Source organism: Sus scrofa, chromosome 2, assembly GCF_054392235.1.
Source record: "Sus scrofa isolate SSC_HxYL_T2T_F1_AM1 chromosome 2, Sscrofa_HxYL_maternal_Yorkshire_Landrace_v2.0, whole genome shotgun sequence".
In the NCBI taxonomy this organism is placed as follows: Eukaryota; Metazoa; Chordata; class Mammalia; order Artiodactyla; family Suidae; genus Sus; species Sus scrofa.
Window position 1 is genome coordinate 150,869,247 of NC_139384.1, and position 27,129 is coordinate 150,896,375.

Genomic DNA, 27,129 nt, shown 5'->3' on the forward strand with positions numbered 1-27,129 from the left:
GAAATGTGCTAAGACTTGAGGGAAATAATGTAAATAAGGTCTTTAGCACAATACCTGGTACATCCAAGCATTCTGAGGTTGTTATTGTTATCTTTTTTCTAGCTCTTTACAATATTGGAGACATGGTGCATGCTGCCCGGGGCAAGTGGGGAATTAAAGCAAACTGCCCTTGTATTAGCCGGCAGAACAAATCTGTGTTGAGACCTGCTGTCACTAATGGGATGTCACAGGTAAAGTGGTGTGTACCAGGAAATGCCCCATTTTTACCTCTGTTGTCCCAGGCTACTGTTGGATTCCTGGGGAATTAGGCGATGAGGAAGTCTGTCTGGAGAGAACCCCAAAGGTTACTCAAGGGATTTAAATTCACCCTCTCTGGTATGAGTTTCTCTTCATCATATTTAAAACCAGTTCAGTCTTGGTTGCTAAATAGCACAAAGAGATTCTTTGTATCTTGTAAAGATTTATTAACCTCAGATTCCTGTAGGTGAAGAATATAGAAAAGGTCACAGGAATGTACTCCTTTCTGTGTGCATGGTGGTCCCTGCCTTGTCATGTTAGGTGCTGAGGACAGAAATACAAATATTGGTCTGCTGATCTAGGATCCTTCTGCCCTGAAAGCAGTCCCACGCCTTGTTATTGGAGGTGGAAGTTTGATGGTAACTATTTTGGATAAGAGGCAATTAAAAAAAAACAAAAACCACACCTCTTACATTTGGAAGGCTTTCCAGGAATGCTACTAACGCATGATCAGTAAGAGGTACAGGGATTAATGCTGAGAGATCTCAAGATATATTTTCAGTAGCGTTGGCGTTAGAGCAAATCATTGAATTGGGAAATTCAATAATACAGTAATAAACATTTTATTGAGCATTTATGTGTGCCAGACACTAAGCTGAGCTCTTTGTGTATACTATCTCATTTAATACTCAAACTAGCTCCATGAAGTGAAGTTTGAATCACCAATTTGCCATTGCAGAAATTGAGCCTAAGGCATGCTAAACAAAAACGCTTTTTTGTTTTCAAGTCTTGTCCACTGTTCTTTCCACAGAACCGAGCATAGTTTCCATCACATTGTAAGACTCAATAAAAAATATGTTAAATTAATGAATGAGTGAAATAGCAGTTTATGGGACAATTTAAAATTTTCTCAGGGAGTTCCTATCGTGACTCAGAGGTAACGAACACAACTAGTAACCATGAGGGCGCGGGTTCAATCCCTGGCCTCACTCAGTAGGTTAAGGATCCAGTGTTGCCATGAGCTATGGTGTAGGTCACAGACACGGCTCAGAACTGGCGTTGCTGTGGCTGTGGCCTAGGCCGGCAGCTGTAGGTCTGATATGACTCCTAGCCCGGGAACATCCATATGTCACGAGTGCAGCCCTAAGAAGTCAATAAATTTTGAAAATTAAAATAAAATTTACTCAGACCTATTTAGTGTCAGCAGTCGTCACTACTTGCGTTGTAGTTTTTCTACACAGGCAGCACTTTAACCATATTGGCGTTCTGTGCTTTTAGCTTCCTATCATAAACCCTAGTGCCTCTTCTGGAAATGAATCCACCTTCTCAGGCGGGGGAGGAACTGCATCGGTAACACAGCCAGAGACAGACCATGTTCCCAAAGCCGACAGCACTGACATCAGATCTGATGAGCCTCTGAAAGCAGACAGTTCGGCATCACACAGCAATAGTGAGCTAAAAGCCACCAGACCCCCTTGCCCTGACGCAGCCCCACCCTCCTCGGCCCTGCACTGGTTGGCGGATTTAGCAACTCAGAAGGCTAAGGAGGAAACAAAAGGTGAGATTGACACAAGCCTCTGCCCTGCCTGTGGGTGGAACACTTGAGTTATTCTGGGATTCTTCAGACTCACACTTTACCATCCACATTTATGAAACATGCCACTTGCTTTCTCTGGCCAATCACGTAAAAGGAGGAAATTTATTTCAACTTCTTTCTGGAAGTGGAGCTTTTTTAAAAAAGGCACATGCCTGGGCTCTACCCCAGACCTTGTTCATCAGAATTGATGGAGATTTTAACAAGCCTCCCAGATGATTCTGTTACTCAGCCAGGAGTACTAGCCAGGAGGGCTCTACTTGCTTCTCAGTGGGCGCAACAATCACCTGGGGAGCCATTAAAAAGGCAGATTCCTCCCCCCCCAGAACTATGAAATGAGACTCTTTTAGAGTAAGACCAAGAATCTCCATTGTTAACAAGCACTCCAGGTGATTCCAGTACAAGTACTGTGGCGACCCACTTGAAGAAACACTGTCTTAGAAAGTGAGGGAGATGAAAGATGGGAACAAAAGGAAGCTTGAAATCCAGATATGGAAAAGACAGGAAGAAGTAGGAGAGCTTCTTCTTGGCCGTGAGACCTGCCATGGTCATAGCTCATCAGGCCTGGTCCAGACAAGCCATACGTTTGAGGGGCAGAGGAGGGGAGAGTCTTTCCTCCTTCCCACTTGGCCGATTGTTTTAGGAGTCATTTGCCTGCTGGGTATTCCTCATTGTGCCTAATGCTCTTCCTGGTTATATTCTTGCAGAAGCAGGGTCCCTGAGGTCGGTGCTTAGTAAAGAATCTCATTCACCCTTTGGGCTGGACTCGTTCAACTCCACTGCAAAGGTCTCTCCGTTGACTCCAAAGCTTTTTAACAGTCTATTACTGGGCCCCACTGCCTCCAACAACAAAACCGAAGGCTCTAGCCTTCGAGACCTCCTCCACTCCGGGCCCGGAAAGCTTCCTCAAACCCCCTTGGACACAGGCATACCTTTCCCCCCGGTCTTCTCCACATCCTCAGCGGTAAGTGTGCTCTCTACAACTCTAGCCTTGGCTGCTTTCCCTCGAACAAACCATCAGAGATCTGACAGGTTAGAGGGTATGCGGGTGACTCGTATCAGTCCAGCTAAGAGGATCTTTCTTTATATCAAGTTTTGGGAATGTTTGAGACCCTATAAGTAGTAAACCTTTTGTGCCATGTTAGGAAGTCAATTGCAATTAAGACGTTGAAATTTTTCAGTCCTCAGAAATCACTTTATTTTCTTGACAATAACAGATACTAATTTTTTGAAACCTAGGCAATACATTCATATTTTATTCTCTTGGATATCTAATAGACATCTCAAACTTACATATCTAAGACCACACCCCTGATCTGCTGACTGTGAGCCTGCTCTGGCTCTGGTTTGCACTCTCTTGGTCAGTGGCTTCCAATTGCTCGGCCCAAAATCTTGGAGTCATTTGGGACTCCCCTTTCCTATATCTAATCTGCTAGCAATCTTCAGAATATATTCAGAGTCTACCCATTTCTCATCAACTCCACTGCTCCCTCTTGGGTCTAAGTCAGCATCCTCTCTTGCCTGAATTTTTACAGCAAACTCCTTACAAGTCCTCTTTATCTCTTCCGTTTTACACTTTGCAGTCTAGTTTCAACACAGCAGTTGGATATGTTTAAGATATGTCAGATCACATCACTTCTGCCTAAAATCCCTAAGGGCTTCCTATTTCATAATAAAGAAGACTCCTTTCAGGACTCTCAGGTTCCAGCCCTGGCTTCCCCTCACTTCCCGGACTTCAACTACTGCTCTCCCTCTTGTCCACTCTCCTCCAGCCACACCCACCTTCTTGCTGTTCCTTGAACACGGCCAGGCAGCTCCCTCTTCAGAGCCTTTGTGCTTGTCCTTTTCTCCACCAAGAGCTCTTTCCTCTGTCACCACACCACCTGCCTCACTATCAACTTCCTCTCCTCCCTCCTGCAATGTCACCTCTTTGGTAAGCCTTCTTCTTAGATCACCCATTTTTTTTCTTTTTTACGGCTGCGCCAGTGGCATATGGAGGTTCCCAGGCTAGGGGCTGAATCGGGCTGCAGCCGCCGGCCTGCACCACAGCCACAGCATCATCAGCTCTGATACACATCAGCAACCTGCAGCACAGCTCGCAGCAACGCCGGATCCCTAACCCAACTATGCCAGGTGGGGGATTGAACCTGCACCCCAGCTCTCCCAAGATGCCACTGATCCCATTGGGCCACAGCAGGAACTCCTAGATCACCCCTTTTAAAAGTCTCTTCCGCTCCCATCCTGCCCTCATATCTATTTCCTCTGCGTTTATTTTTTTCCCTAGCACTTCTTACCATCTGACTTACTATGTTTTATTTATTATTTGTTTCAACTGCACTTGAAAGCGTTTTTGTCTGTTTTATTCACTATATCCCTAGTGGCAGTGTTTGAGACATAGGTATTTAGTAAGCATTTACTGAACGAATAAATTCACAAGGTACCAAGTTTAAAAGATATAGTGAGGAGTTCCCGTCGTGTTGCAGTGGTTAACGAATCCGACTAGGAACCATGAGGTTGAGGGTTCAATCCCTGCCCTTGCTCAGTGGGTTAACGATCGGTGTTGCCGTGAACTGTGGTGTAGGTTGCAGACGCGGCTCGGATCCCGCGTTGCTGTGGCTCTGGCATAGGCCGGTGGCTACAGCTCCGATGAGACCCCTAGCCTGGGAACCTCCATATGCCGTGGGAGCGGCCCCAAAGAAATAACAAAAAAAAAAAAGACAAAAAAAAAAAATAAATGATATAGTGAAAAGTCTCCTTCCCACTGTTGGCTTTGATTCTGTTGGTGACCATTGTTTCATGAGTGTCTTTTCAATTATGTTAACATATGTATATAGCTTTTTCTCCCTTTTTTTAACAGATGTTTTCACACATTGGTCCTGTTTTCAGTTTATATATTTCAGAGATCATTTAAAATAAGAACATAAATATGTTTCTCATTCTATTTTATGACTAATGACTGAAATTTGATGAACTGTGGGTGGTTGAGTCCTGTGCAATGTGGATTATTTGTTTCTCTTTTGGATAGATGATTTTTTAAAAATTCATTTGAGCTCTGTTTTTATTTGTACTTGTTCCAACTCCCAGTCCTCCTTTTCCTTTTTAAACTTCCCCAGGATGTTTTATGATTGCACTTGGTCTATAGAGAGAATGATTAGTGATACTTCAGACGCTGGGTTAGCATGTTTACGAAAGCCCTCCCCTTCCTTTGGTTCCACGATGTCACTTTCCATCTCTGGTCCTGAGCTTTACCACCAGTTGCCACAGCTGAGAGCTTCTTGGTAGGGCAAGAACTGGGCAGTGGGAGACTACTTTCAAAAGAGACCGTTCTCTCGGATACTCTGGTGCAGCTGTGCATTGGGGCATGCTCGTCAGTGAAAACAATCACTGCCTTGATAAGTGTCCTCAGTTACTTAATTAAAGCATTATATCCCTTGGGCATGCTGACCAGAAAAAATACATAACCCTCAAAGTAAAATCATCTTTTTTCACACGGTTACAAAATTTTGTGATCCCTGCAATATATGTGCATATGCTTCAAATAGGGCTAAATGCCAAGGATATTTCTTAGGTCTCAAGTCTCTTGCAGTAGAGGGGATCTTTCTATACTTTTCCTTAATAAATATAAAGCAAAATAGGAAGGATAGGGAAATGTAAGACATTGACTTAATAGCCCCGCTCCCCAGCTACAAAAGACTTTTCAGTAACTTTTATGAAATTTAATCAGATCAGAACTCCTGGTGAATGCAACTGTGAGACAGTTTTTTAAATGTTCTTCCAGTGGTGCCTCAGCTATACTAACCTGATGGACTTATGTCTGGTAGGGAGTGAAGAACAAGGCCAGCCTGCCCAATTTCCTTGACCACATCATCGCCTCCGTGGTAGAAAATAAGAAAACCTCAGATGCAGCAAAACGGGCCTGTAACTTGACTGATACCCAAAAGGAAGTGAAGGAGATGGTGATGGGGTTAAATGTGCTGGACCCCCACACCTCTCACTCCTGGCTCTGTGATGGAAGACTTCTGTGTCTCCATGACCCCAGCAACAAAAACAATTGGAAGATCTTCCGGGAGTGCTGGAAGCAAGGCCAGGTAAACAAGAAGCAGCAGTTCCCAGGGCTGGGCTCTCTGCCTGCCCACCTTAGCTACTAGCGTAATTTCAGTTCTCTCTGGAAGATTTTTTTTGCCAAGGAGATTTAGACATATAGTAAGTTTGTTTTAGATAGCCTTGCTGCTTTGAGTTTTCTTGGATTTTTAAAAATTGGAAGATTCCTAAAAGTACATTGCAGATCCTTTTATTTCTCAGCTGTGTAGCTCTATATTCTTAAAAGGGCAGTTGAAATTCCTGTGAGGTTGTGATCTGGCATTAATGACACCTTTAGAGGAAAATCCTGAAGTGTGATATGGGGTGAAGCTAAAGTGGGTGGTACTTTTCTAGATAAACGTTTCAAGGCCACACTAGCCTGTGTGATAGTGTGGTAACACTTCCTGATTTTTATACATTAGCAAGAACGTGAGGAAAGGGGGAGGTTATGGAATTATCTGGATAGTTGTTCATTCGAGATGTGAGGAAGTATTCTCAGAGTTGCATTTGTCAGCTTTTCATCCTCATCTCAGAATAGTGGAGATACCAGGGCTCCACACATACCCCTGGGTGAGAATCAAGTGTTATAATGGAGTAGAAGTAGATCCCATTTGCTATAGCAGACATGTTAAAATCCCTAGATTCTGAAAATGGGAGGAACGGTAAATCATCACAGAAAAGAAGAGGTTGTCCCCAGGAAACCCTCCTATTCTGTCCCTTAGCCCTGAGCTAAAACTATTTCCTAAATGGCTCTGATGGAGATACTTTTCTTTCCACAGCCAGTGCTGGTTTCAGGGGTACATAAAAAGCTCAAGTCTGAACTCTGGAAGCCAGAAGCCTTTAGCCAGGAATTTGGAGACCAGGATGTGGACTTGGTGAACTGCAGGAACTGTGCTATCATTTCCGACGTCAAAGTTCGGGATTTCTGGGATGGCTTTGAGATCATATGCAGTAAGTAGCTTTGATACCTGTGCAGTTAGAGCAGCCTGGAAAGTAAGCATCTACATGCCCTGCCCCACCCCTGAAATAACAAATTACAGCCTCTTGGTGGGAGTATTCTGTCCTGGAGCCAACCAGGTAGCTCACATGCAGTCATGTGGCTCCCAGAGCACCTTTGGACTCAGACGTGATCACACAAGAGGCGTGGAGCACTTTCACTTTGAAATGGAGAATTTTAGCCTGTGCTAAAGCAGTGAATAAGGAAAACAAAGCCCACCTAGTCCATTATGGAGGTTACAAGTCTCCTAAGAACTTAGTCCTGAAACTTTTCAGTCACTGGAGAATCAGGCAGCAGCCAACCCAGCTTTCTGTCTTCCAGAGCGATTAAGGTCAGAAGATGGGCAGCCAATGGTGCTCAAACTCAAGGACTGGCCTCCTGGGGAAGATTTTCGGGACATGATGCCGACAAGGTTAGTAAACTACAGCGAGTCACCTTGGGAGACTTGTACTTTGCCATCACAGAGTAATCACAGAAAAGTGAACTCCACCTCTTTTCTCTTTTCTTTTTTTACCCCTATAACACGCTGAGTCAGCTTTCATTCTCTTGTAGGTTTGAAGATCTGATGGAGAACCTTCCTCTGCCAGAGTATACCAAACGAGATGGCAGGCTCAATCTGGCCTCTAGGCTACCGAGCTACTTTGTAAGGCCCGACCTGGGCCCCAAGATGTACAATGCCTATGGTATGAGGGAGAGGCCATGACTGACCTTTTTGGACACTGTTGTTTCCATTTCACTTACAAAGGAAGGTCTGTAGTTAGGGCATGTGTAGAGATGATAGAGGGCAGAGTGACAGGTGCTGGAGAAGTTGACAGTATCCAGGACAGCTTTGAATATGTTTGCTTTTGTCATTGATTTGCCTATGGGCCCAGTCTACAAGCTACATATATACAGTACTTAGAAAGTTTCCTCTTCTTAGAGTTCCCTGGTAGCTCAGTGGGTTAAGGATCTGATGTTGTCACTGCTCTGGCTCCGGTTGCTCCTGTGGCGCAAATTCAGTCCCTGGCCTGGGGATTTCCATATGCCTCGGACATGACCAATAAAATTAAAAATTAAGAAAAAAGGAGTTCCCATTGTAGCGCAGTGGTTAACGAATCCGACTAGGAACCATGAGGTTGCGGGTTCGGTCCCTGCCCTAGCTCAGTGGGTTAAGGATCTGGCGTTGCCGTGAGCTGTGGTGTAGGTTGCAGACGCAGCTCGGATCCCACGTTGCTGTGGCTCTGATGTAGGCCAGTGGCTACAGCTCCGACTTGACCCCTAGCCTGGGAACTTCCATATGCCGCGGGAGCGGCCCAAAGAAATAGCAAAAAAGACAAAAAAAAAAAAAAAAAATTAAATTTTTTTTTTCTTTTTCAGGCTACACTCCTGGCACATGGAAGTCCCTAAGCTAGGGGTTGAATTGAAGTTGCAGCTGCTGGCCTGCACCACAGTCACAGCAACTCGGGATCCAAGCTACATCTGCAACCTACACCACAGCTCACGGCAATGCCAGATCCTTAACGCACTGAGTGAGGCCAGGGGCTGAACCCGAGTCCTCATGGATACTAGTTGGGTTCGTTACCACTGAGCCACGATGGGAACTCCAAGAAAAAAATTTTTTTTAATTAAAAAAAAGTTTCTTCTCAAAGATTTTGTCCAAGTAGATGTGATTTTTAACCGCTTTTTTTTTTTTGTCCTCTTTAAGGGCCTCACATGCAGCATATGGAAATTCCCAGGTTAGGGTTCAAATCGGAGCTGCAGCAGCCAGCCTACATATCACAGCCAGAGCAATGCAGGATCCAAGCTGTGTCTGAACCTGCACCACAGTTCACGTCAACGCCGGATCCTTAACCCACTGAGCAAGGCCAGGGATTGAACCTACAACCTCATGATTTCTAGGTGGATCTACTCCCTTTGCGAATTTCAAGTATGCAGTATAGTTTGTTTGTTTGTTTGTTTTTTAGGGCCACAAGTGCAGCATACAGAAGTTCCCAGCCAGTCTACGCCACAGCCACAGCAACACCAGATCCGAGCCATGTCTGTGACCTACACCGCAGCTTACAGTAACACCAAATCCTTAACCCACTGAGTGAGGTCAGGGGTCGAACCCACATCCTCATGGATCCTTAGTCAGGTTCATTACCACTGATCCACAAGGGGAACTCCTGATTCTTAGCTTTTAGGAGACTTCATAAAAGTAAGGAAGTTTGATTACCATGCTACCCAACCAGCTCTTTGTGAAGTCACAGTAATATCCTAAATCATCCTGAAAGCCAAGCTTCATTTAACTGTCCATGATGCTGCCCATGTCTGTGTCACTTTTGAAGGAGAGGTCATTTTAGGGGACGGAGTTGGTTCAAAGGCCAAAACTAATCATAGGGTCAGCTGGGCTCAAAATACTACGAAAGAGATGAGTGGAATGATTTACTGATACATAAATATCCTTCATTCTCCCAATATTACTCATTTAAGAACATCTTTGAGGAGTTCCCGTTGTGGCTCGGTGGTAACAAACTCGATTAGTATCCATGAGGGTGGGAACTCGACTAGTATTCATGAGGATGCAAATTCGATCCCTGGCCTTGCTCAGTGGGTTAAGATAAGATACAGCATTGCCTTGAGCTTTGGTGTTGGCCGAAGATGCGGCTCAGATCCCATGTGGCTGTGGCTGTGGTGTAGGCCAGCAGCTGTAGCTGCTGACCGCTAGCCTGGAAACTTCCATATGCTGCAGGTGTGGCCGTAAAAAGCAAAAAACAAACAAAAAATAAGTTTTCATTTGTAGGGTCTATGTGGATTCTTCAGAATTCTGCCTTTTCACCTTGCATATTTTCCTTTTACCTTTAGGCTTGATAACAGCAGAAGATAGAAGAGTTGGCACAACAAATCTTCACTTAGATGTGTCTGATGCAGTTAATGTGATGGTGTATGTTGGGATCCCCATCGGCGAGGGTGCTCATGACGAAGGTATGATTTCTAGAACGCGGTGCTTCAGGAGGGTAAAGGATGTCTTCTCAGTCAGGGTCAGTGGCTTTTTCTTAAATTTCTGCCAGGCGTGATGCACAGCAAGTGCCCAGACAAAGGGATGATTGTAGCGAGAAGAGTGGTACTTGTGTATCTTTGACCAGAGTTATTCTCTTTCTGGGACTGCTGCCCTTTACACTGTGTAGCATCACAAAGAGAGGGAATAAAGAAGAAAGGGCAAACCAGCCTATTTGGTCCATCAGCCAGTTCAGCTGTGGGTGACAGGTGATAAAGTAGATTGTTTGCACAGACATGAAGCATAAAAGTGATATTTTGCTGTGTTTGCACTCTCTGCTATCTCAGTGCAGAACTAATACGTATTCATTACGGAAGTTTTAGAAAATGGAAAATATTAAAGAAGAAAATAACTCAGTATCACAAGGTTCAGGGATAATCAATATCATTACTTTGATATATTTCCTGCCACACACCTGCTTTTTTTTTTTTTCCATTAAAGTGTAGTTGATTTACAATGTGCCAATTACATATTTGCTTTTGATGCTACACACACCTGCAGATCTTTCAACTGTGCTATCCTTTAAAGGGTTATAGCAGACATGGATTAGAAGCCAACCCTCTTAACTGACCAGAGAAGCTTTATTCTTCATGGCCTTACGTCCACAGGATCCTAGAGTTTGAAGAGGTCTTAGGAAAGTATACAGTCCATCTGCTTATAGCAGGAAATAACCTGCAGTTCGAACATAAGATATGGCCACACAGTTGGAGCAAGAAGTATGTTTTAAAGGAAAAATGTACCTGCAAAAATTGCTGAGTCTCTATTAAGAAAGGAAGATTAGGAGTTCCCGTCGTGGCGCAGTGGTTAACGAATCCGACTAGGAACCATGAGGTTGCGGGTTCGGTCCCTGCCCTAGCTCAGTGGGTTAAAGATCCGGCGTTGCCGTGAGCTGTGGTGTAGGTTGCAGACTCGGCTCGGATCCTGCGTTGCTGTGGCTCTGGCATAGGCCTGTGGCTACAGCTCCGATTCGACCCCTAGCCTGGGAACCTCCGTATGCCGCGGGAGCGGCCCAAGAAATAGCTAAAAAGACAAAAAAAAAAAAAAGAAAGGAAGATTAGGGTTGCTCTTCCTTTCTTTTTTTTTTTTTTGGTCTTTTTGCCTTTTCTTGAGCCACTCCCTTGGCATATGGAGGTTCCCAGGCTAGCGGTCTAATCAGAGCTGTAGCCACCGGCCTACACCAGAGCCACAGCAACGCGGGATCCAAGCTGCATCTTCGACCCACACCACAGCTCACAGCAACGCCAAGTCCTTAATAAGGTTGCTCTTCTAATGTGTAGGAAGCTTAGACCAATGTGAAAATTGGTTCTTTGATTTTTACCTTGTATCACTTCACAGAGATGGAGAATAGTGGAGACTAAACTTGATGAACTGGACATTTTGCTTCACTCAGAGGTACTGAAATAGTTGGTTACATTGCAAAGTGTCATTTTGCTCTTTTCAGAGGTACTGAAGACAATTGACGAGGGAGATGCTGATGAGGTGACCAAGCAGAGGATTCATGATGGAAAGGAGAAACCTGGTGCTTTGTGGCACATCTATGCAGCCAAGGATGCAGAGAAGATCCGGGAGCTGCTCCGAAAGGTATGCCCCTGGGTGGGCTCTAGCTCACAGATCAAGGGTCCGGGGATGCTGAGACGGCCTGCCTAGGGTTTCTCATGTGAAATCTCTTGGCGTAAAAGATCTGTGCCCTTTGTCGAAATTCCCCAGAGGGATGAATCCACACTCAAGAGGACATTGAATAGAATAAAGTAGAAGCTTTGGTCTACTAGCAACATTACGGTAGCAGGTTGGATTTATGCTGTTAATCTTTGTATTTATTGATCTTTCCATCTTTGGGGTTTGATTATGGCTTCAGGTTGGAGAAGAGCAAGGCCAGGAGAATCCCCCTGATCATGATCCAATTCATGACCAAAGTTGGTACTTGGACCAGACCCTGCGTAAACGGCTCTACGAGGAATATGGTGTGCAAGGCTGGGCCATTGTTCAGTTCCTGGGAGATGCTGTCTTCATACCTGCTGGAGCCCCACACCAGGTAGGTTCCAACGGGGCATGGGAGTCCACAATTCCCATAGTTTCCTTATTTCTCATTCTCTTGCTTATCTGGCAATAGATGTAGATTGTTGACTTAGAGTGATTGCTCTTAAACTGCAGCTTATTTTTTGCTTTTTAATTTTCTTCCATGTAATTTTTTTTGTCCTTTTTTTAGGGCCGAACCCACAGCATATGGAAGTTCTCAGGCTAGGAGTCAAATCAGAGCTATAGCCACTGGCCTACACCACAACCACAGCAACTGTCAGATCCAAGCCTCATCTGCAACCTACACCACAGCTCACAGCAGCGCCGGATCTGTGACCCACTGAGCAAGGCTGGGGATCGAAACCGCATCTTCATGGATTAATTCCCACTGCGCCATAACAGGAACTCCTATGTAATTTTAAATGCTCGTTTAAAGATTTTTTTAAAGAGAGGAAGTTCACTGTGGCACAGTGGAAACAAATCCAACTAGGAACCATGAGGTTGCAGGTTCCATCCCTGGCCTCGATTAGTGGGTTGAGAATCCGGCATTACCGAGAGCTGTGGTGTAGGTCCCAGACGTGGCTTACATCTGGTGGTGTTGTGGCTGTGGTATAGGCTGGCAGCTGTAGCTCATTTTGACCCCTAGCCTGGGAACCTCTATATGCTATGGGTGCAGCCCTTTAAAAAATAAATAAATAAATAAATAAATAAAAGGCAAAAAAATTTTTTTAAAGAGAGACTATTAAAGAAAAGGTAAAAATCTCAGTTCAGCTCCCTACGCCCTTATCCCTTTTCTTCTTCTTCTTTTTTGGCCACACCTGCAGCATGCAAAAATTCCCAGGCCAGGGATCAAACGCCAGCCACAGCAGCGACAAGTCGCTGCAGTGACAACACCAAGTCCTTAACCCGCTGTGGCACAAGAGAACTCCTGCCCTATCCCTTTTCAACCCCCCATCCTGCCTTCCCCAGAAGTAGCCTGCTGTTAAGTTTCCAGATCCTTTTCTGTGTAGATACATTTTTGTTTATAAATTTATGCTTATAATTCTTCTGCTTTTGTTGTTTTTATAAAAATGGAATTTAGAAGTATTTCTAAAGTTTGGGGTTATTTTAACTGTATGATGGACAGTTTCTATGTGTTAGTGAATCTCTAATGCATGAAGTTTGCCTTTGTACTTTTCCTCTCCCAGGTGCATAATCTATATAGTTGCATAAAAGTAGCAGAAGACTTTGTATCTCCAGAACACGTAAAGCACTGTTTTCGCCTGACACAGGAATTCAGGCATCTCTCTAACACTCATACAAACCATGAGGATAAACTGCAGGTAAGTAACTCCTCCTCCACCCCCACCCGGTTTCCTCTTCTATCACTAGGCTACATAGACAGGAAACACATTCTGCTTTCTGAGGATATTATCAGGGCATTATAACTGTGAAGAGACGGTTAAAGGGACCATGTCTGGGATATGCAGTCCTCTCTCCAGGAGGACTTTTTTTTTTTTTTTTTTTTTTTTGTCTTTTTAGGGCTGCACCCATAGCACATGGAAGTTCCCAGGCTAGGGGTCGAATCCGAGCTGTGGCCGCAGGCCTACACCACAGCTACAACAACTCAGGATCCAAGCTGTGTCTTCGACCTATACCACAGCTCACAGCAGCCTCAGATCCTTAACTCCCTGAGCAAGGCCAGGGATTGAACCTGCATTCTCATGGATCCTAGTCAGATTCGTTTCTGCTGAGCCACGACAGGAACGCCTCTCCAGGAAATACTTAATGGATCCTTTTCAGATTTGCTTTTAGAGAATATTAATCTTTTAACCTAATTGCTTCCAGTTTTCTGTTTCTCTGCCCCTGGAAAATACAGTGTTTCACTATTAGTAACTGACTAGACTGACCTCTCAGTCAGATGGGAAAAGCACTGTGGCTTTGTGTTCTAAGCCTGTTTCCCCCAAGCTGCTTCTCACAGCACACTCTCAGTTCCTTAGAGCCCTGCCAGAGACTGTAATCCCTGTCCCTAAGACAGATCTTCCCTCTTACAGATCCAAGCTAGACAATCAGATTAGGTTTTCTTCTGCTCAGAAATAGATTGGAACTTTAAGGGCAGAATTTCATTGTTAATACACTTGGATGCTTTAGTAACACTAAAAATAAAAACAAAAGACAAAGAATAAAGAAGCAAGATTCCCCAGGCAGAACTTCAGCAATGTGAATAGGCACTCCCCCGGCCTCTCATGTGGGCCTGTTTTCCTCATCATGCCTATGGCTCGGGTGTATCTTTAGTCAGTGACCCATGAGGTTGGAGATTTTTCTTGATTGCTGGTAGATTTAGTCATTAACCCAAGTCTGATCTGTTTAGCTATTCCTTTTTCAAAATTATGGAACATTTCAACCATAAAGCTCTTATACAAAGCACAATTGCATTGATACATAGATTTCATTGATATTATAGATATAATGCAAGTAGGTATACATCTTTCTTTCTTTTTCTTTTTTTTTTATAGCTGAACTTGCAGCATCTGGAAGTTCCTGGGCTGGGGTCCAATTGGAGCTGCAGCTGAGGCCTACACCACAGCAACACCAGATCCAAGCCACATCTGCCACCTGTGCTGCAGCTTGCAGCAACACTGGATCCTTAACCTACTGAGTGAGGCCAGGGATCCAGCCCGCATCCTCACAGATAATTACATCGAGTTCTTAACCCACTAAGCCACAACAGAAACTCCAGACATACGTATTTCAGACCCCAGCTCCGTTAGGTCTCTACTTGTCACATGTCACTTCTCAATCCTCTGTCAGTGCCTTATTTTTTTCTGTACTACTTTTCACCATCTAATTATGTTGTCTTTCTACCCGTACTAGGACATAAGCTATTTAAGCTCCATGAGGACAAGGATTTTACTGGTTTATTCACTGCTTTTCCCTAGCACAGTGTCTCACACAGAGTAGATACTCAGTAAATAAATATTTGCTGAGTTAATACAAAAAATGTAATAGAGAATAGCATAAGGGGGCTTGTGTGCCTATCACTCATTTTAAGAAATGAAGCATCACGTACGTACCACACATACACATATAGAACAGTGACCTTATCGAAGCCTCCGTCATAACCCTCCCCATTCCACCTCCTCAGAAATAATCATCATGTTGATCTAAAACTGTCCTTAGCCCGTTAAGTTGATTGTAATAACTTTTACTGTATCTTCCTACTTCACATGTTGTATGTGTTCCTTGTAGACAAATTAGAAAATACATATAAGCACAAAAGGGGAAAACACCCAGTAAATCCTATCTCTGCCCTGCCATTTTAGTGCATTCTTATTAACCCACTGATCGAGGCCAGGGATCGAACTCCCAATGTCATGGTTACTAATTGGATTCATTCCCGCTGCGCCAGAACGGGAACTCTGTTTTGGTGCGGTTCTTATTAGTTATAGGATTCTTAACCATGGAACTTCAGTTCTCATCTGTAAAATGGGGATAGCAATAGAATCTATCTGAGAAGATTACGGTAAAGATGAAATGAGAGTCCACATAAAGAGCTTAGCAGTGGTGGCCAGCACACAGTAGGCACATAGAGGATGGGGATTATCTAGCCTTTCAAATGATTTCATTTTTCTCTTTTGAATGTAGAACTATATATCCTCTGTGACTTGTAAATCATCTATGGGATTGATTTGGAAAAGATGCAGTACTGGCTGGGTGAGGCTTTCCTCACTAATCAGGAGGCCCTTAGTCAGTACAGAACACACATGTCCATTTGCAGAACACAGTATGTGGCTGCCATGAACTGATTCTGCTGATTGCTCTCTCCAGGTGAAGAACATCATTTATCACGCAGTGAAAGATGCTGTTGGCACCCTCAAGGCTCACGAATCCAAACTGGCAAGGTCTTAGGCGTGGAGCGATTCCAGACTCCCCTGCGAAGCAGGTCTTTCACTCACAACACATACAGGGAACGGCAGGTTCTCTGCTGGAGCAGAGGTCCTTCACTTGGAGCCAGTGTGGTCAGTATTACAAACTCTCCAGCCACTCTTTTCTACGCTGCCTCAACACTGAAGGTTGACACAGGAAAGTCGCACTGTTCACACACACAGTTTCAGACTCCAAGCCGAGGGCGCCACATCCCCATCCTGTGGCCTTTTGGGACTCTGAATTGCCTGAACATCGCTGGGCTTTCCTGCACATTCTCGTGATCTGAGGTTCATGGAGCCAGGAACGTGGGCACACCCTTCTTTTCTTTCTATTTCGTGCCTAGTTAAGTGGGAATGTGTTTGGAGGTAGGGGAATCACGCAGCTGGTGCAAGCGGGGGTTAACTGCGTAGCCACGCCTGGTGGAAGCCTGACAGTGTCTCTGCACACAGCCTCTGACAACAGCCCATCCCAGGAGCCAGGTGAAGCCATTCCCCGCCACCTCTCCCCTGAGCACTGGAGTCTTAAAAGACCCAGGGAGGATCCACTGCTTTTCCCAGGAGGCTCCAGGATTAGGAAGCGTGTGTATTTTAGTGAAATATAGGTTTGTAGTGAAATAGTTACTATTTCATGAAAGTAGATATTTTTAGAATTTTTGAAATACCACAGTTGTTTTCCTGGATTATGAGGAAAGGCACATTACATTTAGTCTTCCTTTCAATAAAACTCTTTGAAGAAATAAGATTTTTAGAAATCAACTGCCCATTATAGCACAAAAATCAGCCAAAGCAGAATTTAAAAGAATTGGCTTTTTAAGGTTCTTTTATTTTCCTTCTCCCATTTCAATCTTATCTTGAGGGAACAGCAGTCTTGCGAAAGAACTTTGTCGTGTCTGATCTGTGGTGTGTTCCATGCCTACACACACTGGTGACTCCAGGAACTATTTCCACCTATTACCAGCGTTCCCTTGGAACTCCTCTTAATGGTTCCAAATGCAGAGGAAAGTTTGCTTTCCTTCATGAGGCTTTTTGTTTTGGGGGGTTTTTTGGTCCAAAAATATTTTCAGCAAAACTTTCCAACTCAGTGGAGTTTTATTAAGAATTTCTTTGAAAATGATGGAGTTCATTGGCGCATAGGTACATTGGAAAATGTATCTATCTTCTTCCCAGCTGTACTGTAGTGCCCTGCAGGCTTGTTTATATGTTCACAGTTACTTTTTTTTTTTTTTTAATAAAAGTCATTTACTGTAGAATACTTTTAATTTCACTTTCTGTATTTTAATTTTGTTGAAGGGCTGATTGGGATTTCCATGTTCTTATTAAAAATCTAACAAATCTGTTTGTAGTGGACTAAATTCTTCCTGTGCCAGCCATTCTAAAAAGCAGGGCCACAGAGTTCCCAGGTGGCTCAACGGGTTAAGGATCCGATGTTGTCACTGCTGTGGCTCTAGTTACGGCTGTGGTGCAGTTTGGATCCCTGGCCTGGGAACTTCCACGTGTCTTGGGCGTGGCCAAAAAAAATTAAAAATTAATAATAAATAAAAATTAAAAGCAGGGCCAGGTTAAGGAGAGGATTGGAGGTGGAGGATGGTTCATTTACATATCATCACTACATTGCTGCATCCAATTATTACACTTTGCTTCCTGGATCTGTGCCCAGTTGGGAAAGGGAAGTGCCAGGTCATTGTGGTTTGAGGGCTTGGGGATGAGGGGATGATGCTGCGTAAGTTAGAGGATAGGAGCAAAGATAGGCTTCCCATTGGTTTTGCTCTGTGGGAACTGTGGGTTCCTCCCTTCCTGGAGCAGTCTGGGGAAATGGCCTTAGGGAATGGCTTGTGCAAAGCTTTGGGCAATTGTGGCAGGGCTCCTCAAAGCAAGAGGCCTCCTTGCCCACCTGTGAATCATGTGGCCCTAGATCCACCTCAGGGTTGGTAGAAGAAGGCCCAGAGAGGATTTATTCTTGTTTATCAAGCAGCAATTCAAGTGGCCTAAGGGGTGAGGACAGGCTACGTTCCAATTAGAGAAGGCCTTTTGAAGAGGAAGCTGTAAAGAATAGCAAGAAGGGTCACCAGAGGCTGCTCCTCTGGATCCTGTTGGAAAAAAACATCTTCCAAAATGTTTAGAGCCTGGAAATACAATTATCAGGGTGGAAATAGACCATTGTGTGGTTCAAGGATACTGAGTTTGAATAAGGCCATAAGTGAAATAGAGTTCTGAGCGTGTCCTTTCAGCCAGGATGGGCACGGGTTATTCTGTGATCATCAGAGGATTACACCTTGACATAAAGAATGCAGAAGCTTTGAAATGCGGACAGGAAAAAAAAGCAGCGGGGGAAGGGGGGTTACAGAGGTTGCTGGAGCTTTGTTGCTTTGGTGAAAATCAGGAGGCAGGCTAGCCTACATTCTGGATATAAATGTATTCAGAATTAGGCCATCCACTGGCACCGGTTCTTGCTGATGGGGGTGGAACTGGAGCCCCTGGATTCACACCTACCTAGACCCTAGGCCTCTCTCCCAGCCTCTCTTTACTAAGAGGGTGATTCCCTTGTCCCAGGGTATCCACCTCGAGAGCAAAAGGTTTGTTCCCCTACAAAGCTTAGGAACTGACAACCTAAAAGAAATCACACTGGGGACTGTGTCAGGTCTTCCTACAACTGGAGTGACTGGTGATGGCGGGGTGGACAGATGCCCCTATACCTTTGACTTCAGGAATTCCTGGGTGGGTGTCTTGATGGCCTGCGGTGGGGGAGGAGGGTTTGCTAGTCAGCAGCTGGGAGAAGTAGCCTGTTTCGTGGACTTCTGGAGTTCCTACCTTAACAGCATGACTTAGTGGTTTTGTGATCCCCAGCAAATTCTTGAACCTCCCTATGCTTCCCATTGTCTTATCTTCAAAATGAGGATAATTACAACCTCTGCCTTATAGGATAGTCACATAAATAACGCACTTGAAGATCTTAGCACACAGGCCCTGGCACACAGTAAGCACTAAGCCATAGCTGTTATTCCCCGTGGGATGTTTAAGTCCTTTAGCCTGATATGGGTAGGACAGGAGGAGGGTCAGGATGTCAGGATGGAAGTCTGAAGGCCTCCGAACACCTGAACCCTGGGCTTGGAACCCAAGCAAGGTGAACAAGAGATTAGAGGAAGGCAGGGCGCTGAGGGTCAAAGGCGCATGCCCGGCCACAGCAGGTGCAGGGGGGCGCGCCGCCGCCGCCGCCGCGCGGCCGCGGCCTCCCCTTTAAGAGCCGCCGCCGCCGCCCACGGCCCGCCGCTGCGGCAGGGACCTCCCCTTTAACGGCGGCGGCTCGGCGCTCCGCGGCCCCCGCGGCGGCTGCTGCTGCGGGTGCTGCTGCTACTGCGGCTCCTGCTGCCGCCGCCGCTGGGCCTCCGGCAGCTACATCCTTGGCCGGGGCCGGGTCCGCGCCCCGCGCCCCGCGCGGCCCCGCCATGGTGTCCTGGATCATCTCTCGCCTGGTGGTGTGAGTGCGGCTGCGGGGGTGGCGGTGGCGGTGGCGGGGCGCGGCCGTTTGGAGGGGGGATGGGGCGGTAAGGATGGGGGTTGAGGGATATTGAAGCCCGGAGAGGACCTCTCTGTGGCTTCACACAGCAGACTCACCTAAAGGCACATCGTCCCTATTTGGGGTCCTCGAGACATGACGGTGTAGGACCCAGGACCGGAGGGGGAAAATGTTAGAGGAGCATGGCAGGCCTGGCTTCCCACCCCTTTTATTTTTAATTTTCCTGCTCCTTCATCCTCCCTCATCCCGGGAGCTGGGCGGCACGGCTTGATTGACGAGGGGAGATGGTATGTCCGCTTCCCCACGTAGCAGATCTGGGCTGGACGAGCTCCTCAGACCTGGGCTCCCATCTCCCTGGGGGAGAGGGCTACCGGAGGAGCGGGGAGCGAGGCAGGGCGTCCTCATTCCATAGCGTAGGGCCATGGCAGCCCTGGCTCCTCCAAAGGGCCTGGTTTCCCCTCCTTCTTCCACTGACTGTCAGGAGACTGAGTGAGGGCACAGGGAGGCCCCCAGGGCGGCCGGGCTCTGGAAAGCAGAGATGGTTGGAGGACAAAGTGTGGGAGGCACCTGGGAGAGGATGTGTGTGCTCAGCCTGGGGTTGTGAAAGCTGCGGAGGGAGGCTGTTAGGTGGCCTTCATTCCAGGCTGCCAGCTATGTCCCCACCACCTCCCCCAGGCTCCAGGAGGGAACCTTGCTCCCACAACTGCAGGCTTTGTCCTTGAGGATTCCGCCCGCCACCCCATCTCCACGGGCCATTTCGGATGTATCCTGCCTCAGTGAGGCAAGTCTGTGTGGGAACAGGCAGTACCCACACATTGTCAAGGGGCTGGGCGGCCAGGGGCAACACGTGGGCCTCAGGCAACCCCTGCCTCAGCTCATGACCCTGCCCCCCAGCCTCTACCATGAGGGCCTGCCGGCCCAGAATCCCCTCCCTGCTGTCACCTTCTCATTCAGTGCTGTCATGTGCTTGTGTTCTGGCTTCCCTAGACCCACCAGAGTCTCCCTCCTGCCTCTCCCGGATCCCACCCTAGAGGGAAGGCAGGGCCCTCAGACCTCCATGTGGCCTTCGGAGTGGCTGCTTCTCTTCTGTCTGAATGAGTGCCCCGAGGGGCATCAGTCCTCTCCCTCCCTCACTTGGTCCTGTGTGGTCTCTGAGGGAATCACCAGCAGATGCCACTCTAGCCAGGACCTCTAGCCCAGCGCACTCCCCCGAGCCTATTCCCAAAAGTATTTCCATGGGGGAGTAAATCTCTGCCTCTCTCAGGGCCTCCTGCCCCTGTGCCCTCTGCTCCCCGGGTCCCCAGGGAAGCAGGCTACAGTGGCACCTTTGACCGCCAGGTGGAGCGCCCTGTTAGGTGCTGTCAGCTTCCCTTGCAGCCCTGGCCCTTCTCAGCTTGGCTCTGAGGCAGGGAGGTGGAGGGTAAGGGCAGCTAGGTGTCAGTGGGTGTGGTGCCTGGAGAAGGAAGACACTCCGTGGCAGTGAGCCCACCCCACTCCCTGTGATGTGTGGATCAGGGCTGCAGCGGCCTCAGAGGGCCCTCTGGCCTCTGGGCCTTTCTGTTGGACAAAACCTGAATAACAAAGGGGTATGAGGCATCACGCTGGCACCGGCTGGGGCCTCTGGTTGCGGATCACCTCAGGCTTTACTCTGACCTTAAGCCCTGACCTGAGTTCAGGGATCCAGCTGGTGTGGCACTTGGGAGTGCTGTCCCTCCTCCCCTTCCCTCCCCAGAGACTGATGCAGAGCTGGGAGGGAGAGGCCACTGCCCTTGGCCAAGGGGCCCAGTAACCATGCCTGCCTCCCTAGGCTCATCTTTGGCACCCTGTACCCCGCCTATTCTTCCTACAAGGCCGTGAAGACGAAAAACGTGAAGGAATATGTGAGTGTCTGACCTTTCATCCCGCCCTCGACCCACACGGCAGGGAGGGGGAGGACCGTGGGCCACATGACAGATAGGGATGACTGTGCACTGATGTGGTCAGCACTCCTGAGACCTGGGTCAGGGGAGCCCCTGTGTGTTCCTTTCCCCCAGCCCCGGCGCGGTGCACAGGCACAGCTGAGGTCCTGAGTGCCCCCCACAGCACCTCCAGCATGGCTGGCAGGCGGAGGTGGAGTCTGGGTGTCCCCGCCGGCACCCCGCTAACACACCCTCTGTACCTGCAGGTGAAGTGGATGATGTACTGGATCGTCTTTGCCTTCTTCACCACGGCTGAGACCCTCACAGATATCGTGCTCTCTTGGTGAGGTCCAGCATCCCCTCCCTGCCTCTCAAGAGCCAGGGTCCCTGCATTTTCTATACCGCCAACCAAACCGAAGCCCGAGCCCCAGGGTGGACTCCCTCAAGGTTGAATCCCCCGACAGTTCCATGGGCCCTGGCACAACAAAGGGGTGTAGCCCATTCCCCTAGCCGGCTGGGGCCTCCGTGCTTGTGGATCACCTCCGGCTTGACTGCGTTGACCCCCAGCCTCCATCCAGTCCTATCTGGATCAGCAGAATGAGAGCAGGCATAACCCTCCCATTTCTTTCTGGCGGTAGCCAAAGAACCACAGGAGAATTCAGGAAACCTGCTTCTGCCAGACTTACCGTGACCTGGGGCAGTTCAGTTTTCTAGGCCTTAGTTTCCCTATTTGGAAAATAGGCATAAGAGTCGGTCTTAAAAACTTTGGATGCCTGTATTTCAAAGGCATTTTCCCAGGCACTCTTGGGCTCTGTATATGTATGTGTCCTTTTTTTTTTTTTTTTAAGAGTTCCTTTTCTTAAAAAGTTTTTTTTTCTCTTTTAGGGCCACTCCTGTGGCATATGGAAATTCCGGGCTAGGTGTCGAATCGGAGCTGCAGCTGCCAGCCTGCACCACAGCCACAGCAAATTGGGATCCGAGCCACGTCTGTGACTTACACCACAGCTCACGGCAATGCCAGATCCTTAACCCACTGAGTGAGTACAGGGATCAAACTCATATCCTCATGGATACTAGTCAGGTTCCTAACCCACAGAGCCGTGACGGGAATGCCTGTGTATATGTACTTTGAGGACTCAGAATGCCCGAATGAGCTGTGTATTCACTGAAGGTGTTGAGTAGTGTTTATTGAGGAGTTCCCTTGTGGCACAGTGTGTTAAGGATGAAGCATTATCACTGTAGTGGCTGGGGTCGCTATTGTGCTGCGCGTTCAGTTCCTGGCCCAGGAAGTTCTGCATGTCATGGGTGTGGCAAAAAAAAAAAATATTGAATGAGCAAATGCCTCTTGAAAGAGAGGACTAACAGCACAGTAGACTGGAAATGAAGAGAAGAGAGTTTTGCAGACAGGTAGAGGACAAAAGATCCCTGTGTTTATAGACTACAAGGGCCTCTGGCCTTTGAGAAAAACAGTTTTAGAGGAAGAAGTTGAATGGAGTCAGATTAGGGAAAAACGATGGGTTAAAAATTGAGAAAAGGTGTTCCCGTCGTGGCTCAGTGGTTAATGAATCCGACTAGGAACCACGAGGATGCGGGTTCGATCCCTGGCCTACCTCAGTGGGTTAAGGATCTGGCGTTGCCATGAGCTGTGGTATAGGTCACAGACTCAGCATGGACCCCGCATTGCTGTGGCTCTGGCGTAGCCTGGCAGCTGCAGCTCTGATTAGGCCCCTGGCCTGGGAACCTCCATATGCTGCAGGTGCAGCCCTAAAAAGCAAAAAAAAAATTGAGAACAGTGAGGGTATAGATTCCTCTTGACCCAGGCAAAGAAAGGATTTTGATGAGGGCTTCGTGAAGCTGTAGCAGACCCAAAGGAGCGTGTGGCCTGAGCAGGAGCAGTGGGGAACGGAGGGAAGTCCTGAAAAGCAAGGGGTGTACCATGGCAGCGAGGGTGGAGCCCAAGCACACCTGGAGAGGCCCGTCTTCTTCACGGGAGGAAGGGCAGAGAGAGAGGGGCGAGGACCCCGGAGTGAGCTGGAAGGATAGGGAGCTGGCCTTCCTGTCGACCTCGGGGCACAGGAGTGGGCGTCGTGCGTCAGAGGGAAGAGGCTGAGGAGAGCCACTGCTGCGGGGAATCCTGCTGGGGTCACGTCCCGCCTTCCCACTTGGAGTCTCAGCTGAGCCACATGCGGACCCCAGTGCACCAAGGGCTGGGCGACCAGTGGCCTTCTGACTCCCTGCCCCAGGCTCTGCCACCAGCCTCTGTCCCCCAACAGGTTTCCCTTCTACTTTGAGCTGAAGATCGCCTTTGTGATATGGCTGCTGTCCCCTTACACCAAAGGCTCCAGCGTGCTCTACCGCAAGTTCGTGCACCCGACACTGTCCAACAAGGAGAAGGTCTGTTGGAACAAGGGAAGCTCGCCTGCCACCTGCCTCAGGTCAAGGCAGCCGGGTCCTGCAGCCCCGTGCCTTCCTGGCTCTCCCCGTGGGTGATCTGGCAGGGCACTGGCCTCCTGGGCCGGCAGGGCCCCCCTCACCTCTTTCTCTGTCCCCCCAGGAAATCGACGAGTACATCACTCAGGCCCGAGACAAGAGCTACGAGACCATGATGAGGGTGGGCAAGAGGGGTCTGAACCTGGCCGCCAATGCCGCAGTCACGGCTGCTGCCAAGGTGAGATGGGGGCAGAGCCGGTCCCCGGGGCTCCCCGTTACACATCTCGTCCCCCTGGCCAGGCCCCTTTGCATCCACCATGTCCTCAAGGCCATGAAGGTCTGGGGGCTTGTGCGGCTTGCGCTTCCAGTCCTGCCTCTGACACCCACCAGCCGAGGGACTTCCACTCTCCAGGCCACGGTTGCCTCATCTGTGCAAAGGGAAAGCAGGGCCCCAGTGTGTCAGGGCTGCCAGGGGACAGGGCGAGGGCACTGGCAGAGCTCCGAGTCCCCCACAGTGACCTCTCTCTCCACCCCGCCCCTTCCTCCGGTTCTCCTGGCGCGTGGTGGTGACCCTAGGGCCAGGGGGTGCTGTCAGAGAAGCTGCGAAGCTTCAGCATGCAGGACCTGACCCTGATCCGGGACGAGGACGCGCTGCCCCTGCAGGGGCCCGACGGCCGCCTCAGACCCGGCCCTGGCGGCCTCCTGGACACCATTGAGGACTTAGGTACAGACAGGGCGCGGGGCTGGGCAGGGGGCGCAAGGGGAGGAGGCTGGGAGGGGAGGCGCCAGACCCCTGTTCTTTCCTCCTCTGACCAGGAGATGACCCTGCCCTGAGTTTAAGGTCAGGCCCAAACCAGCCAGATCACCGGACAGAGATCTCCGAGGATGACACGGGAGACAAGGCTCCTAAGAAGGCCAAACCCATCAAAAAAGTGCCCAAAGCTGAGGTGAGAGCCAGGCCAGAGCCGGGGCAGGGGGAGATGGGGGTCGGGGCAGGGGGGTGGGGGACCCCGGCTCCAGGCCGAGCCCTCTGCCTTGCTCCCTGCTTCCCACAGCCACTGGCCTCCAAGACACTGAAGACCCGGCCCAAGAAGAAGACGTCCGCCGGGGGCGACTCAGCCTGAGGCCCCAGCCCCCCAGGCTGCAGACCCGGCTCCACACTGTGCCAGTAGCCCTCACGCCTCGGGCCCCAGGGCCTCTTGGATGGCTGTTTCCCGTCCTGCCCCGTGGCCGCTCCTCTGGAAGGGCTTGGATTAATGGAGGGAGGCCCTGCTGTGGGGGTTGAGGGTAGAGGCTGGACCCGGAGCTGAGGACTGAGCCACCCAAGGAGGTGCAGGCGCCTCAGAGCCTGAATGCTACTGTCCCCGCTCCAGCCCTGCCCCCACCCACCCAGTGCCTTGCTGAAGACCGTGGCCGTCCCCTTGTCCGAAGCCCTAACACGGCCCCCACTGCTCTCCCTGGGTCAGGCTCAAGGTCAGGGGCCAGTCACAGCCCAGATTTACCAGAGACCGGCCTGAAGGCTTGGTGACAGAGGGAGGCCGCGGGGAAGGCCTCGGAGAACCTGGGCAGGGGCTCCGGGCCCAAGGCTGTGAGCGGAGGACAGAGGCTTAGTATGTGCTTAAGTGACCAGGAGGGCCAGGCCAGAGCTGCAGCTGGGGGCTGTGTGCCCACTGAAAAGAAGTGGGGTCCGGGGTGTGTGTGGGTGTGTCTGTGTGTGTGTGTGTGCGCGCGTGTGTGTGTCTCTTTCTGGATCTAGGGCTGGGGATTCAGAGCAAAGGCCTTTCCCTCCAGCAGTTACTCCCTCCGCCCTCGGCCAGCTGACCCTTTCCCCCCTCAGGGGCCCCCACCTGGGGCCCACCTTCCTCCCCCAGGGTCCTCTTCCTGTGCCAAGCAGACTAGGCCCCCTGTCAGCAGACCCCTGTCAGAGCCCAGCCTTTGCCCCTCACTCTGCCCCAGCCTCTGCCGTGGCTTCGATTAGGGCCAGGAGGAATGTGTGGGGAAGGGAAAGACGTGTAGGAGCCAGGGGGCTCTCAATCCCATGGAAAGAGGGTGCCCCGTGGACCTTTGGCACTGGATGAGCCAATAAACCAAACTCTGGCACCTCATTTCTGGTGGCCTCTGTGTGCTTTGTCCTTGCCCTACCCCGTCCACAGGCGGGAAGGACCTCACGTGAGAAGCAGGGCTCAGCCGTGGGATGAAGCGGGAAGAGATCAGACTGGGAACCCCGAGTTCTGATCTCCAAGGTAAGAGAGAGGCTTGAGGGGGTTCAGGCTGGGAAGATGGTTTTGGGGTTCAGGATAGAGCCAGGGGCCTAGGAGAGGCCAGGACTTAAGAAGGGCTAGGGGCTTCACCCTCGGAGGTTATCCTAGCCCTCAGCATCCTACCCTGAGACCCCGCCCTCTTTCTGGTACCTCACAGGTGTAAGCTCTAGGGAGAGAGATCCTGCTGAGACCCAGGGAAACGAGCATGGGGTATGAGGGGGCTGGTGGGCAGAGCTGGGGAGAGGATGGCAACAGGACCTGGAGAGGCCAACAAGTGTTGGGGAGAGACGGTGAGCCAGACACCGAATGGAGGAGACGGGAGGAGGGGAGAGGTGGAGATGAGGAACCAGCTCCATGGTTCCTGTCCGACTCTGGGGACAGACAAGGACAGGGAACCAAGGGCTGAGGTCCAAGAGGCGTGCCCGTGTGGCCCAGGACAGGGAGGGACATGAGCTGCTGGCTGGGCTCAGGGAGAGAAGGAGGAGGCAGGGCATGGGGTCTGGGTCCTGCGCAGGTAGAGCCGAGGTCACCAGGGGCCAAGGGCTACCACTGGTGGGGGCAAGAGCCTGGAGGCACAGCCTAGAGCAGGGAAAGGAAGGCATATGAGCAGAGGCAGCATCCGAGGAAACAGACAAAGGAACAGCGTCGAGAGGGAGGGGGGAGAGGGAGGGGGAAAGAATCGGGAGAAACGGGCTCGGCCTCATGGAGGGAAAACAGAGGAAGCAAGCCAGGGGTGGGGGGTGTGAGTGGGGGCCTGTCCCAGGCGCTGGACCCCAAAGTTGGCAAATGTCCCTACCCCAGGCTTTCCTCTTCCTTCCCTGGCATCACAGAGGCATGTCCTCTGCCACATATTCTCAGCTGGCCAAGAACCTCCTGATCTGAGTGGAAGTGAGGTGTGAGAGGCCCTTTGCATCTTTTCTAGAATCCTTCCAGGCAACGCCCTCTAATGAGCATTCCTTTCACTGTTGGCCTCTGGGCAATTCAGCCCCCCTCCATCAGAAAGGAGAGAGTATGTCAGGGTAGAATTCCGGGGAGAGACTCCCTTTCTCTAGAAAGATCTCCAGAGAGTAAGATGCTGCATTCTCCTGTTAGTAGCTACCATATGGCCAGGAAAGCAGGTTAGGTCTCCTCTAACCTAAATCCCATTTGCTGCATATCACAGATGGGTGCACATGCACACA

The 27,129-nt window shown here is 49.3% G+C and overlaps 2 protein-coding genes across 11 annotated transcripts in view; both read left to right on the forward strand.

Moving 5' to 3' along the window:
- KDM3B (lysine demethylase 3B) overlaps positions 1-17,179 on the forward strand; it is a 72,257-nt gene extending 55,078 nt beyond the window's left edge. For all 4 annotated transcript variants that reach the window (XM_003480917.5, XM_085014715.1, XM_085014716.1 and 1 more), the window contains 12 exons: positions 103-230; positions 1,516-1,795; positions 2,539-2,795; positions 5,653-5,919; positions 6,691-6,862; positions 7,230-7,320; positions 7,461-7,591; positions 9,732-9,851; positions 11,366-11,505; positions 11,780-11,956; positions 13,128-13,262; positions 15,748-17,179. In XM_003480917.5, coding sequence (XP_003480965.3) covers positions 103-230; positions 1,516-1,795; positions 2,539-2,795; positions 5,653-5,919; positions 6,691-6,862; positions 7,230-7,320; positions 7,461-7,591; positions 9,732-9,851; positions 11,366-11,505; positions 11,780-11,956; positions 13,128-13,262; positions 15,748-15,828 — 1,979 coding nt within the window. In that variant the 3' untranslated portion in view covers positions 15,829-17,179. The remainder of the gene's footprint in view (positions 1-102; positions 231-1,515; positions 1,796-2,538; positions 2,796-5,652; positions 5,920-6,690; positions 6,863-7,229; positions 7,321-7,460; positions 7,592-9,731; positions 9,852-11,365; positions 11,506-11,779; positions 11,957-13,127; positions 13,263-15,747) is intronic.
- A 1,940-nt stretch (positions 17,180-19,119) lies between these two features.
- REEP2 (receptor accessory protein 2) lies at positions 19,120-25,792 on the forward strand. 7 transcript variants are annotated; one of them, XM_021084839.2, is made up of 9 exons: positions 19,120-19,320; positions 20,035-20,140; positions 21,167-21,239; positions 21,524-21,600; positions 23,531-23,651; positions 23,812-23,925; positions 24,264-24,411; positions 24,504-24,634; positions 24,743-25,792. In XM_021084839.2, the coding sequence occupies exons 2-9, from the start codon at positions 20,121-20,123 to the stop codon at positions 24,809-24,811; spliced, it is 753 nt and encodes a 250-aa protein (XP_020940498.1). In that variant the 5' UTR covers positions 19,120-19,320; positions 20,035-20,120; the 3' UTR covers positions 24,812-25,792. The 7 variants fall into 7 exon arrangements, with proteins under 7 accessions (XP_020940498.1, XP_084870848.1, XP_084870847.1 ...); XM_085014722.1 differs by lacking the exon at positions 20,035-20,140 and having other exon boundaries at positions 21,524-22,177; positions 22,966-23,651; XM_085014721.1 differs by lacking the exon at positions 20,035-20,140 and having other exon boundaries at positions 21,524-21,646; positions 22,966-23,651.
- The last annotated feature ends 1,337 nt before the right edge of the window (positions 25,793-27,129 follow it).

Bases quoted from the DNA above. Each gene is read 5' to 3' on its own strand.
- REEP2 (XM_013995145.3), top strand. From the start codon at position 19,289: ATGGTGTCCTGGATCATCTCTCGCCTGGTGGT. The intron at 19,321-21,166 runs GTGAGTGCGGCT...CTGCCTCCCTAG, and splicing joins ATCATCTCTCGCCTGGTGGT to GCTCATCTTTGGCACCCTGT. The intron at 23,926-24,263 runs GTGAGATGGGGG...TGGTGACCCTAG, and splicing joins CAGTCACGGCTGCTGCCAAG to GGCCAGGGGGTGCTGTCAGA.